The 14511-nt window shown below is 33.2% G+C and overlaps 1 protein-coding gene and 1 long non-coding RNA gene across 2 annotated transcripts; one reads left to right on the top strand and one right to left on the bottom strand.

The window, feature by feature from the left end:
* The first annotated feature begins 4785 nt into the window (after positions 1-4785).
* On the top strand, positions 4786-5355 carry LOC120017318 (putative ribonuclease H protein At1g65750). The gene has a single exon (XM_038870496.1). The coding sequence runs from the start codon at positions 4786-4788 to the stop codon at positions 5353-5355; it is 570 nt and encodes a 189-aa protein (XP_038726424.1).
* A 5164-nt stretch (positions 5356-10519) lies between these two features.
* Positions 10520-14305, bottom strand: LOC120016061. Its single transcript, XR_005471893.1, has 3 exons — positions 14153-14305; positions 11625-11685; positions 10520-10724 (listed from the first exon to the last, which is right to left on the bottom strand). It is a non-coding gene; the product is annotated as an uncharacterized LOC120016061 (long non-coding RNA).
* Between the last annotated feature and the right edge of the window lie 206 nt (positions 14306-14511).

Here is a 14511-nt window from a genome sequence, read left to right as displayed (position 1 = left end):
GTGGGTGCTCTCTTTGGATTGTGTCACATAATTTATAAGAAAAGCTTATTAATACATATACATATATTTATATTTATATGTGCCCAACCACGTGTACGGTACTATTTATATGTTATTCTATTGGTTGTTGATTTAAAATGTTAATAATAAATTTCAATAATTTCATGAATTTCTTGAGTTCGATTCATTCTGTGGTCAAACAATATGAATTCGGGAGGTTTTAAGTTTGATTCTCACTATGAGTAATATCCTTGTGGCCACGTGTTGGACTTCGATCCAACTATCCTGTCGTCAATTCAGAAACTTCCGAGCATGCGGGTATGACGCTCAAGTTTAGACACATATCATATGTCTAAAGGATAAATTAGTATGGTGTCATTCTCGGTTATCAAAAAAAATAAAAGATAAAAGACAAAGGTTCTTGGTTTCTTCAACTCACATGTCAAACAAATTTCTTTGGAGCCATATTCATGGGGCCGAAAGTCTTGTAATTGTCTGATGGTGGGATTCACGCATCCGAAATTTGTCCATGTAGGACACAATCAATGTAGCTATATCTTGGATGTGTTTCTCATAATCAATGTACTGTGTATTTATATTCATATAAAATGACTTGTGAACTACAAGTTTAATGAAGTTTTGGCCTTTCGTTATCCCTCCACCTTTTGATGAATAAAATAAAATTCCAGCTATTCGTCCGTGTAAAAAGCCACCACAAGAAATTATGCTTATTAATTTCAAGCATAATGAAAGCCCTTTTACTGTTAAAATAATTTAATGTGAGTTGTTAATGTTAAATAGATGTATAATTGCATATATTAATGCAACGAAATTAATTAATATATAATATGTTATTGGATGAATCATGTGACAAGAAGTACCTTCATTTTTACCGTAAGACATATAATTGATTACATATTACAAAGAAACTAAATCAAATCAATGAATATCAAGTGATGATTAGGTACGAAATTAAGGTTTATAATTGATTAAACTTTATTCTTTCCCTCCATACATGAACTATATATATCTTTTCCTCTTTCTCTCAATTATTCTTTCCCTCCAATCGGATAACTAGGATATCGTGACTCGTGGAACTCCTGCCCTTTACACCTCTCAGACTCTGAAAGTAGATGGAGATTAGAGAATATATATGTATGTATGTATATGTATACGCAATAATGTATATATATGTACATGACTGCATGGTTGTATGATATTTCGTCAATTTAACCACAGTTTTGTATATGTGACATGTCCAAAACTAGGGTCTCCAACTTGTCTTTTGTATATGTGACATGTCCAAAACTAGGGTCTCCAACTTGTCTTTTGTCCTTATACAAGGCAGAAGAATATCCAACAAGTTGGAGTGGCTTTGTCCATTTTATTCATCGAGAGGGAGAGAAAGAGAGGAACAAAGTCGTATAAGAAATCACGAAGCCCAAGACAGAGAGGAGGACAACATTTCTTAAATGAGGAGCTGAGTTACCTTGGCTATGACTGACCTAACACATAAAACAATTAATAAAATTTAAAATAGCAGTTGAAGACGGACGTTGGGAAAATATTCAAATAGCTAACCCATTTTAAATATAAGTTTACAAAAAATATACTGTATATTATAGTAATTCAATTTATTACAGGGATATGAAAAGCAATTCCTCAAAAGATAGATGACGAGACTTACGGTCCGAGTTTAACTCTATATTTAATGTTCAAAGGATAAATTTATATGGTATTATTCTCGGTTAAAAAAAATCATTAAAAGATATAATGTAAATGTTTTAGTGAATAAATAATGCTGCTATCCCGACATTTATAATATTCTCAAATTAATTATGACACATAATAACAATAATTAATATTAGATGGACCTCTTTCTTTATATTCTCCTTTAATAAATATATAGTAGTTAGTGACATATATGTACGTAATTAGCTAGTTGGAGCCATTAAATCCAATGAATTGTTGTTTGAATGCCATCAATTATTAGTTTTTTTTGTGCTAGACTATGATTACATACATGCATCTCAAAGTTGAAGGAAAGGTGAAAGGACCTGACTACATTAGATAAAACCAATACATAATACTTAGTAGTGGTAAATTTCTCCCATTTACGAAACACATAAAGATAAGATCAATCAACAAACAAAAACAAATTAAATCCTACCAGTATCAATGAACACTAGAAGAACTATACTGAGTAGAACATCCGACTCTGGACCAAAAAAAACGACACAATACAAAACAAACATAGGACTCTTGTCTCCACACTTGAGGTAGAATTGAAACAACAAACTTGCATATGCAGAACTAGATCTATCAATTTGAAACCACATCCAAGACAAATCTAACAATTTGAGACAGCATCAAAGTAGATCTGAAATACAGGCCAAATCCGGGCGTAGATCGAAAGATATCGAACATCCTCACCGTCATTGTCTTCATTGTCGTACTAATGTTGTTAATCGACAAACCCACAAGTAGAACATATAGAGAACTCAAATTATTCGACAAGTATACTAAGACTGCTCCACGAGAGAGAAATAAAGACAACAAAGGGGAGGAGGTGGGGAAGAAGGATCTCCACCTCAAATAAAGAAAACAAAGGGGAGGAGGTGGGGAAGAAGGATCTCCACCTCCAATAAGATTGTCGGTGAGAAGAGTTTTGGAGAAGTTGAAAAAGTTTGGAAAGAGATGAGTTATTTCAAAGTTGTCAATAAATAATCATGCAAAATTATTTTTTAAAAAAAAGAAGAAGAAAAAGACCCACTTACGTACATGCAACAGAGTGCGTTATATACATTACCCTTTGCTTAAATCATAATGTTTAACAAAAGAAAAAAGCATCAATTGACTTTGTTTTAGATCTGATTCTACAATTGATTTGTAATATAATTATTACTTGCTTATATTGAAGGCGCGTTGAAAACATGCAATGATAAATATATGGAGATGTGCAATATATATTTAGATAATGAAATTGTTTATTTATTTACGTATAAAAGTGAATTTAATAGTGCTACCACTACAAATAATAATGTTCATTCTATATTTACCAACATGATTCATGGCCTCCCCCTTAACACCCACAATAAAAAAAAAAAAAAAGTTAGATCATGCAACCTCATAATTTATTGTTGCCCGTGAAACTTCTTTAGTTGTATATAAACACAATTCTGTAACGAAAATCAGTTCCCTTAGTCTTGAAGCTATATCTATTTTGCTAATAATTGTTTCAAATATAGTATAATGTCATGGTTATGATACAAGGGATGGAGAAGGGGAGAGACTCGAACCCTCGCCCTAATGGGTGGATTGATCCTTACATAATTATGAGGTTATGACACAAAATATCAAAATGAGTAGAATTTGATGATGGGATATGGTCAAATGTTCGGCTATTACATACATAGACTTCATTTGATGTACCATTTTTAATAGCATATATGCTAACCCAAACAAACCATCATTTTAATTATGGCATATATTTAGAGATAATATAAAGGGACAATAAAGATATCATTTTATTGTTCTTCAATGGATCATTTCACCACTGTTCTATTGTTTTTACCAAACTATCCTCCCTTGCTTTTGAATTGCCCAAATTTACCCCCACTTCATCTCGACCAAGCTTCTTCTTCAACCATTGATTTGGATGACGCCCCACATTTTAATTATGGCATATATGCTAACCCAAACAAACCATCATTTTAATTATGGCATATATTTCGAGATAATATAAAGGGACAATAAAGATATCATTTTATTGTTCTTCAATGGATCATTTCACCACTGTTCTACTTTTTTTACCAAACTATCCTCCCTTGCTTTTGAATTGCCCAAATTTACCCCCACTTCATCTCGACCAAGCTTCTTCTTCTACCATTGATTTGGATGCCACCCCACATATATCTGCACCCAACTCACTATTTTTTATATGTAAAAAATAAAATATTAAATTGTTAACTGTTTATATGTAAAAAAATAATTTTAACATTTTTTATTTATTTTAATTAGTTATCTTTATTTTCTAAATTATTTGTTATTTATTTTACTATTTTTTTCAACATATTTTATAACTAAAATACATAATACCCTTACACATAATTTTTCACAATATATATTCTACCAATAAAAATTGAATCAAACACCCCTAACATTTCAAACATTATATATGTTATCATTTTGGGATTTACCAGCATATTTATTACTAGTATGCTACTGGGAAATTGTCCCCCAAATGAAGCAGTATTACTTGTTTTCTTGTGAGACAACTCCACTGAAACAAAAAGGAAAGAGAGAGAGAGAGAGAAGCAAGAGGTAGCTAGGCACGGAGTGAGAGACTCTGCACTCACGTTCACCGAATCAAGGTACCTAGGCACTGAGTTTAAGTGCAAATTCCAGTAGTACTGACAGATCTATCTGTTCAAAAGCACAGAAAAGAAGAAACATATTTTTTTTCATTTAAAAGAGTAAAGTCAACAAAAGACAATTTAATCAAGAGGGGCATTGAGGTCAATGGTAGATGTATTTGCTGTAATTCTGCTGATGAATCTAGCTTCCATCTTTTTTGGAATTGCCCATGGACTGCTCCAATATGGAGGCAAAAAATTGCCACAGTTTGTTCTCTAATTGGCTCTACCCTCTCCCCACGTTATTGGATGGCACAATTGATTGCTTCTCTTCCAAAGGACTTACTAGAAGACTACTTCAGGTTATTCTTTTACATTTGGTTTGGAAGGAACAGTTTACTCCATGAGAACCTTTTAATTCCTATCCAAGATGTCATCATTAAGGCATATTTTCTCTAAGTCTCACTATTCCAGTTCCCCCCCTCAACACTCTCCACCTCTTCCTGCGTCTAGTCATTGGATCCCTCCTCCAGTAGGGAGATTGAAAATAAATGTTGATGCAGCTTGGTCGGTTATTAATTCTTATGCAGGTGTGGGGGCGGTTGTGAGAGATGCTAATGGGGTAATATTAGCTTCTAGCTTCAAACGCATTCCCTCAGCAGGGGGAAGTCTCTATGCAGAAGCTACTGCCTTTCTTTTCGGAATTGAGCTAGCCGTGGCCTTGAATATTACTAGCTTTATTCTTGAGGGCGATGCGCTTATTATTGTCTCTGACCTGAACTCCAATAGGACCGTGCTTGCCCCCTATGGTTCTTGTGTGGATGCCGCTCTTCTCCTTTTGCAGGACTGTCACTGTGAAATAGTCCACACCTCTAGGAGCAATAATCAGCTAGCTGACTCCTTGGCGCGTCATGGAATGAACTGTTTTGATTCTGTTATGCTCATGGGACATGTTCCCCACTATTGTAATATCTATGCTATTGCTGACTCTTCTATCTAATGAACTTTTCCTCCTCAAAAAAAAATGACCACCCACCCTGTCCATTTCTCATTGGGAATTGCTCTCTCTCTCTCTCTTCTCCTCCCTTAAATTCCGGGTGCCTCTCTGATCGTACTTTTACTCTCATCTTTTTAACTTTTCCTAAATTACCTGCTTCTTCTTCTCCAATCAAAACCCTACATGGCTGCACCTTACCCAAAAAAAATCCTTTACGAAAATTATAAACTAAATTAAATATAAGGGTTTTACTTATTTTTCTTGTACGATAACAATGTCTGAAACTTTTAATATGAGTATTCTCTTGGATAGGTTCAATCTCAACCATTGGCATGCATGCATGCCTGCGTACACGTACAACATTATACAGAGACTGAGAAACAGACAGTGCAATTAGAGTATACTCTAGCGTATATCAACAACGTATACTTGCCGCACAAAAAAAAAAAAAGTATACTCTCCATCAGTCATATTCTCTATGGAACACATCCGTAATACGTGGCGAACCCCACGAGTGGCATGTAATGTATATATAAAACCTTCAAAACAAAGAAAGAGGCACATAGAGAGGGAATAAAGCCATGAAATACAAACGAGTGTAGCTACGTACGTTCCCTTGACTTCAATGACTTGGCTTAAAATTTTGATTGACCCGATCTGTCCTGGAAGATTCACCTACTACGTACTCTCTCTTACATTACATACACCTCCCACTTGTCTCCATCACACACGCCAACACCCTCTCTGATCTCTCTCTCTCTCTAAAAATGTCAATGGAGTTCTCTTCATTCTTTACTAAATGGCTCTTCTAAGCATGTCAAGGACATCTTTTAGACATTATGCAGAGGGCTCTAAAGCCTTGACCTCTCGTTTTTCCCTAGGGTTTATTTGCTGTATATGTACTTACATTAAAATCATTAAAAAAAAAAAACAAACTATGTCTGTTAAGGTTAAGGTACAAACATCAAAAACTTGTTGGTTAAGGTTAAAAATGTAAATGATCAAACCACTCAATAAACCATAAAAAATGTATTGGATCTTATTATTTCTTTAATCTAATGCTTACAAAACATGAAAATTGAGATGTGAAATGTGATTTAGATTGAGAAAAAGGATTAATCATGTAGTGATCTTCGTCACAATTAATTGACTAGCTCAAATAATTTGTGATTACTCCAAAAGTAAGTGCTCTCATGGTGATGGAGCGCCCTAGTTTGTCCTCTTTCCACATAAAATATTTAGCGATATCTTTTTTGATAATCTCTATGATAACATCATGCTCGACCAATAATTTCGCAACGTCGTCGGACACCAAACACCTAATTAACTTTCACTAATCTATGCTTTGAATCCGATCGGTCGAGGTCCCCACACCACCCTAGGTATGATTTTAAATTGAATTGGATTATTATATATCTCTTGATCAGCTTTAGCATTTTGTAGGATTGCTACCAAACATTAGCCTAGTGTGTTGATTTTTTAATTAGGAATAAAGCACTGGTCACTTTGTTTTTTTCGTTAACTATATGTTAAGTACTATTTGAATGGAAAAAGACCTTCGGCGAATCATTTTATTATCTATTATTACAATTTTCTAATCTTCATTAACTACTTCACATTGAATATAATTGAGTTAACTATACGTTACCCAACAATGAATATTTAATGAAAGCAATTCTTTAAGGTAGAAAGCAAAATATATAAAATACGAGGAAGATTACTGTTTTTGTAGGGAATTGGCTAATGGTGGTTAAAGATTTTAAAATAACCAAATGCTTATAATATCTTAACTGGGATTTTTTTTTCACTGCCTAATCATTATGTGATGATAACTTTATAGTTTGTATAGATGGAAGTATCAAAATTTTTTCAATATAATAAATGTAAAATTTGCAGACCTAGTAGGATCTTCTCTTGATAAAGTTATATATATATAGTCTCATTTTGTAATATATAAGTTGGCATTTTTATTACTAATGAAATTTAGACACAAGAATCTATTCCATAGATAATTACGCCAACCACATGAATAAATTATCTATAGCCCCAATTGATTTTATATATTTTTACCGACAAAAGGAACAAATAACTTATGGTCACAATTTAGAGGTCAAATAATAAAGTATATCATGGTTTCAAAAAGTTATTTGATGAAATATTATTAGAAACAACAAGAAGAGTGATGGTGATACTTATAAATTAATACTTGAGCAATCAATTATATATGTCATAAGGAACTTAATTAGATCTCTGTAAATCTTCACTAGATATCGTAAAATACTCAAATTCTTATAATTCATAACTTCGACTCTTTGAAAGGCATGTAATATTAAGTTAGTTATTAGCTAGGATTAAATATCTCGAATTTTAAAGTTAAGGATATAATATATGGGGTGCGAGGGTCTGCTGTAGTAAAAATTACAGCAGACCCCACTGTAGCTCTTTTGGAGCAAAAGGAATTTTTATTTAATTTTTAAAAATCGTAAAATGTATAGTATTCGGTCTAACAAATCCAACGATGTATTTTTTGTTCGAAACATAAATCAATTCATCGCAATCGACATATCGAATGTTTTATGTTTATATCCGACGGTCAAAAATTGTCATGTATTTTTCATGTTTAATATAATTTTTGTTTCGAACAAAAAATATACGGTTGGATTCGTTAGGAAGAATACTACACATTTATTATTTTTAAAAATAAAAATAAAATTTTTTGCTAACTTAAAGTTACATTACAATGGGATCTGTTGTAATAAAAATATAGCAGGTCCCCCCACCCATATATGACCTTTATATATATATATATATATATATAATAACAAACAAATCTGTCGGGGTGTTTTTCAAAGATTTTGTGTGTGTATATATGGTGTTCACTTTTTAATGTTTATTTTTTCTGTAGAAATTAAAGATTATACATCACATCACATCAATCAAATAATTTTTTTGAGAGGACAAAGTCAATCCATTGATCACAAATAGAATGAATCATTTGGATCAAGAACTTAATTACACTAGTCGGGAACCGCACAATACGTGAAAAGTGACAATAAAATTATAAATTTTAAGTTTTAATAAATTTATATAAATAAGCATTATAATATTATTATAATGAAGTTAATATTATCATATATATGTTTGTAGAGTCCAACTATAATTATCATAACACCCGAACCACTGATTAGAGTGGTAAAGATAGTTTGCATCACCCTAGTAACAAGTTTCGAATCCCCTTACCCATTTCTAAAAAAAACTATAATTACCATATAAATTACATAAATTTTTTATTTTTTGATAAAAATTTTCTTATTGGCTATCACCACACGGAGTAATATATAACTTCTAAATGTTTCAACTTTTCAATATTTAGATAAGAAAATTTGAAAAACCAGAAACAGTAATGGTAACAATTAAAAGCACCATATATATATATGCATCTCAAATGCATTTATAATATATATAATATTATATATATAACCCGTGTATTACTTTTGAAAAACTCATCAGCATCTCCAACTGACAAACGCATTTGTAAAGTATAAACCATCCTTTTTGAAGAACAAAACCCAACTTGCTAGAACCCTAATTATATAATATATATTCACTCCATAATTATAATAATAGAATGTGCCTAGCTTGTTGCTTTCAAAAGGGGGACCTATATATACACCTTTAAACACACCCATAATCGCTAGATTCTCTCCTTCTTATTAAAAATGTTAAACAAATCAAAAAGATAGAAAAAGAAGATATAATGGGTTCTACTACACATCACATACTATGATTAATTATGAGCATACCTCGTGGAATATGATAATGATCGCATATTTTACTGTCGTTTTGTTATCATGTTCTCTTTAGGCCTTTAATTTTGTTTTTAATCCCCTTAACTTGATCCTTAAACTTTGTTAATCTATTTCTCTTTTTAAACCCACTAATTATTTGACTAAGTAATTAAATATTTATCATATTTTAATGGTCGAGAATTAAACAAACCTTTATTTTTGGTCTTAGAATTAAGGAAATGATTGATAACAATGATTGGCTCCCATTGCTAATCCAATTGAACTGATAAACAATAAGTTAGTTACCACATCAATAACTAGATTAATTCTTACGGATAATGGAGCAGTAAATTATAATTTCTTATACTGGTCAAGATAATAAAATTGAATTTTATTTAATTATGCCAAACAATGTCCATTGTTAATTATGTGTGTTATTACACAGAACAACAGTGAGTCATTGGACAAACTTTTTGTCACCAATCTGAGAGACAGAGATGTTAGAAATTAAGAGTTAAATAAAGAACATGATCGATGGCTTTCACATGGAATTCTTAAAATAAGATTACACATTTATCTATTCCAAAAGATTTAGCATCTCAATTTCATTTTTTTTATTTAATTAGCTGCATTATCTCTTTAAGATATAGCCATTAACGTGGGTGTTGGTGTTTTTATGACTGTCATCAGATCAAATCCAAAGGCACCAATTAAGTTGCAAGATAAATTTTTTTTTTTTAAAATCCCAAGAATCTTTGATGGGTAGAGAGCATATATCTATTTTTTTGACAGAGAACTCGATCGAATACTTAAAAAACCAAACACTAATTTCTTGGCATCACCATTGTCACCCTAAAACCTAAATAAGCAATTTATGAAGAGATGTTCCCACAAATGTTCCAACAATAATGGTAGAATAAACAATGAAAAATGTTTAAATAACATTAATGGAAAAGAATGTGAAACAAACCAAAAACATTTAGAGCAAATCAATGTTGGGTCAACTAGCTTAGCTAGAAGAGAAGCATAACCACATAAATATATAGGCATATGAAAGTATTAATATGATTTACACTTTGAATGGTACATCAATTGATGATGTATCACCTACGTACAATGTATTGGGAAATTGGTAACATGGGTCCATAAATACATGCACGTTGCATGCTTTATATATACATATACATATATATATATATATATATATATATATATATATATATGTCGTCTTCTCGAAGTTGAATGAAACCATGATTGAAGCTTTGACACATGAAGCTGTCCAAATAAAACTAAAACACAAAATAGTGTGGTTAAAGTGCCACCACGTGCAATTCACGATGCCCAATATACAAAGAGCTTGGCATGCGTCTTGAGGATTCTTTGGATCTATTCCTTCCATGCTCCCACGTGACAGACACCATTGTTGGAGTTCATAGTTAATTGACATAAATCGATGGACAACGAACCTCAAATGCAAAAAAAATTAGCCTCTTATGCTTCAGTTTCTTCATAGATTGCAGTTGAGGAGAGATTGTTCTGCAAGTGGTTTTGTAGGAAACAGAGTAAATAAAGAAAAGTAACACCCTGCATGAGTCAAAACTTGTTTATGTAAGACAGACAGCAAATGTTCTCATGCATATACCAAAAATATGAAGAATTTCTAAGGTATAACATCAGTTAGGCAAGAGATTGACACAAATAGAATAGAAAGCTCATTTTCTTGCATATTATTATAATATGCTTCAGATCTTGTGAGGAACCACATTATAATGCCTCAAAAGGTAAAGGATTCTCCAAGCGATAAAGAAGTGGCCGAACCCTATGAGACACCTAATGACACAGATTTATACCCCATGCCTCTGATAATGAGGGAACCATGTCCTTAACTTTTTCTCAAATCTTTTATACTTGAGAGTATTACTCACGTGGGTTCCCTATTGAACAAGGTTAGGACCACCTTTAATGGATCTCCGATAATCAATATATATAATACTACAAAAAGGCTAAAAAGATAAGTGAAAGGTTCCAACCATGAGAGCTGTATCAATTAACAGGATTATTAATTAATATACAAAGTTGGGATAAAGCAAAAGAAAGCATTGTTATTGGAGCCTAACGAGTCCAAAGAAGGGGAGGCTTTTTTTTGGAGGAGAGCATATGCAAGTGGGGGGGTATGGTGGTGCAAAGAGTGGGTAGGAGAGTGACAAGCAGCGAGAAATGCTCCTTTGATGGCTGGATTCTCCCTGTCTATCCTAACATTCCTGGGGCGGCAATGGTGGAATGCTTGTATAAAGTATAAACACTATACCACTAAAAGTCAATTTCTCAAGGTCAACATTCACGGGGTTTTGCACGATATGTGCGAATGAGAAAGAGTTGTGGAAAAACTTGTTTGACTCATTCAATGACATTGAATATACAAAATCATGAATGACAGTGTTAAACAATGAAAATATAGAAAAGAGAGCAATAATTCGGTCATACCTTAGCATTGAAAAGCTAATAAGAACATTTTCTTGACCTAATCAGTATTATCCGGTTGATTCTGCGAACAATGAAACCAAAGGAAAGTCAAATACATGTAGATCATACTATTTGGACCAAATCTTAGAGCTTGTAAGTTCGATTGGCACAACAGACCTTGTCTAACTCGTCTGAGGTTAGCAACAAAAGAAGCAAGTTATTTGACAATGCATACATAACGTTTCACACAAGAATGCTGTCTTACAAGAAGAATGTGCAACTTAAAAGTATACAACATAAGACAAATTGACAGACACCTATGTCAACAAATTTGTCAAATAGCCATTGGCTTTGCTCTTATCATGTCTCAAGAACTGATAAACATGGGTTCAAGCAATAATCTCAGAGCTTATAATATATTAACTAGTCAACTAGGGTGAGGGAATAATTTTGTACTCCAAATTTAATTGGGAGCATCCATCTGAATCATAGATACTGCATTCACTTGAACGAATAAAGCAAGCTAGTTATGTCAACATGCTTTATAAAATGAAGCACATATTCTAGATACATTCCTGGATAAGATAACGAATGATGCAGTCATCAAAGTTCCATTAATCAAAAGCAATCTTCACTCGGATCAACTTTTGTCATTTCGATTGATTATCAATGCGTTAGGATTTGAGATTCTCAATTTGCGTAGGGCCAGCCTCAAGTGAGCCTAACAGCAAACTTAAACGTCTTTCTAAATCCAAAGCCCACATCTCTTAAAATAGCCAATATCAGAAACAGTGCACACAGTTCCACATGCTTTCCAGCTGACGTAACATCAATGTCATTGCTACCCAACAGTCTTCAAAATAGAAGTAACTCTGAAAGTTTCCCGAGTTCAGGGGTCTATGAGCCAAATGGACTCAGACCCAACTTACTGAGAGGACAATACTACATATACAATACATTCATAGTAAACTTCCATCCCCCTCTACTTCAAAATTACTTCAACAAAAAGCCACTGTTTTCCCAGAGTATTCAATTATAGGCAGTTGATAAAATTCAAGTGCAAGATAGCACAAAGAGGAAGAAAAATAAACCGATGGAAGTGATAAGAAAGCACTAAAAGAATGAATGGTGTAAGAGATTCATGTGATGGATTATTACTAATTCTTATATTGATACATGTAGCCAACTTCAACACATTAGTTGGGATAAAGGCTTTGAAGATGATGATAATGAGACTAATTCAATTATAGAGTCAGATAAACCAAATTAAAATGTAATTTAAAATTCATGCAAGCTATTTGCATTTTCAGTTTAGAATTCTACATCTTTGGTCATTTATATGAAAGAGTGAAACACTCTTGCATTTGAATAAATACAAACTTCTAGTGAATGCATGCTTCGTACCTGATTTCAGATAACTATCAACCAAAGCTTCAGTCAACAAGACCCAACCCTCAGCAGCTCAGTTCTTTGGCAAAACATGTATGCAGCTGTCTAATTGAAACTCTGGTTTCAGACCACTAAGCGCACTTCGCTCATGTAGAACTGTGTTAGAACCTTTCAATTCAGGTGGGAGTGTGGTACTACAAAAACTTGTCCTAGAGTGCTTATCATTCAGTCTACAATAGTAAATATCGGGTGTACTGAATTGCATTATGAGTAATAACTGAACTCCATGGAGAAAATCACATGTCTTCGGGTAACAATTTTTCTCTTTCTTCCTCTTCCCTCACTTCAATCTCACCCATAATTGCTTTTTATCTTGGTGCAGATTAGCAGATATCATAAACTTCATCAACGTATATTTTTCATACACACAATATTGCTTATGTTGTCAAGAGTAGTTAGTCAGTCAGTAGCATTCCTGAAGGATCATCTAGATGCAGTTTACCAAATCCTCAAATACTGGCACCAGAGAAATAACTATTACTGTGGAACCATGGCAAAAAGAAAGTGACAGCTCCAACTGATGCACACAGGACTTGATGATTAAATAATAAAAGGTCAGCAGCAGCAAGTTGAACCTTTGTACAAATGACATTTCATAAATGGTTTGGTTTTTTTTTCCTCAATGATTAGTAACGTGAAATAAACATTTTCCACTGTTGTTGATAGACACAGATGAATGCAATGAAATTATAAGCTGAAAATTCAATAACTCCACTCATGGGCTTAAAGAAACAAAACTTTCATCATACAAATTCTAAATCAGAGCCAAAATCAAACCAAAAAAAAATGCAAGAAGAATGTCTATACATTCACACACACCCAAGAACACAACACAAGTGTTAAATAGGATCTAAAGATAGAAAGAGTAGAAACATCAATTACATGCATATGTATAATTATAATAAGATCATCTAGCCAGAAAGGTTAAACACCCTCCAACAACAAACGTTTTTTTGTAAAAGAAAAATCAATTTTTCCAAGAAATAACACAATCATATATAAAGAATAACTAAACCCATGAGAAAACAGATAGAGCATTAGCTTGTCTAAAAATATGAGTGATTAGACACAACAATCAAATCAAAAGAGAGCTTGCTTACTACGTTGCTTGTTTATATCGAAACCCCTCAGACCCATGAATCGTCGTGCTTAGAACTGCAATCGTTGGCTCCGATTTGTCTCGTCCGGGAGCTGAGACTCTGAGCCATCCATGATTGTCCCCCCTCGTGAGAGTCTGGAGAGAGAAACTTGAAAGTGGGCCGAAAGGCCAACCCAACCCAGTAATTAAATTTAACCTTTAATGGGCAGGCCTCACAAGTTGGGTAAAATAACCAAGGCCCATAATTTGCAGAGTCCAATATGCTACCAATGTGTCTTATGTATGGGGCAGACAGAAGCTGGACCGGTGTGTACGAGTCTGGGTTGTACAAAGTTCCAAGCCCATGCCCAACTCTACCAA

This window comes from Tripterygium wilfordii, chromosome 15 (genome assembly GCF_013401445.1).
Source record: "Tripterygium wilfordii isolate XIE 37 chromosome 15, ASM1340144v1, whole genome shotgun sequence".
In the NCBI taxonomy this organism is placed as follows: domain Eukaryota; kingdom Viridiplantae; phylum Streptophyta; class Magnoliopsida; order Celastrales; family Celastraceae; genus Tripterygium; species Tripterygium wilfordii.
Note: the sequence above shows the minus strand (reverse complement) of the source record. Positions and strands in the feature narration are given on the sequence as shown.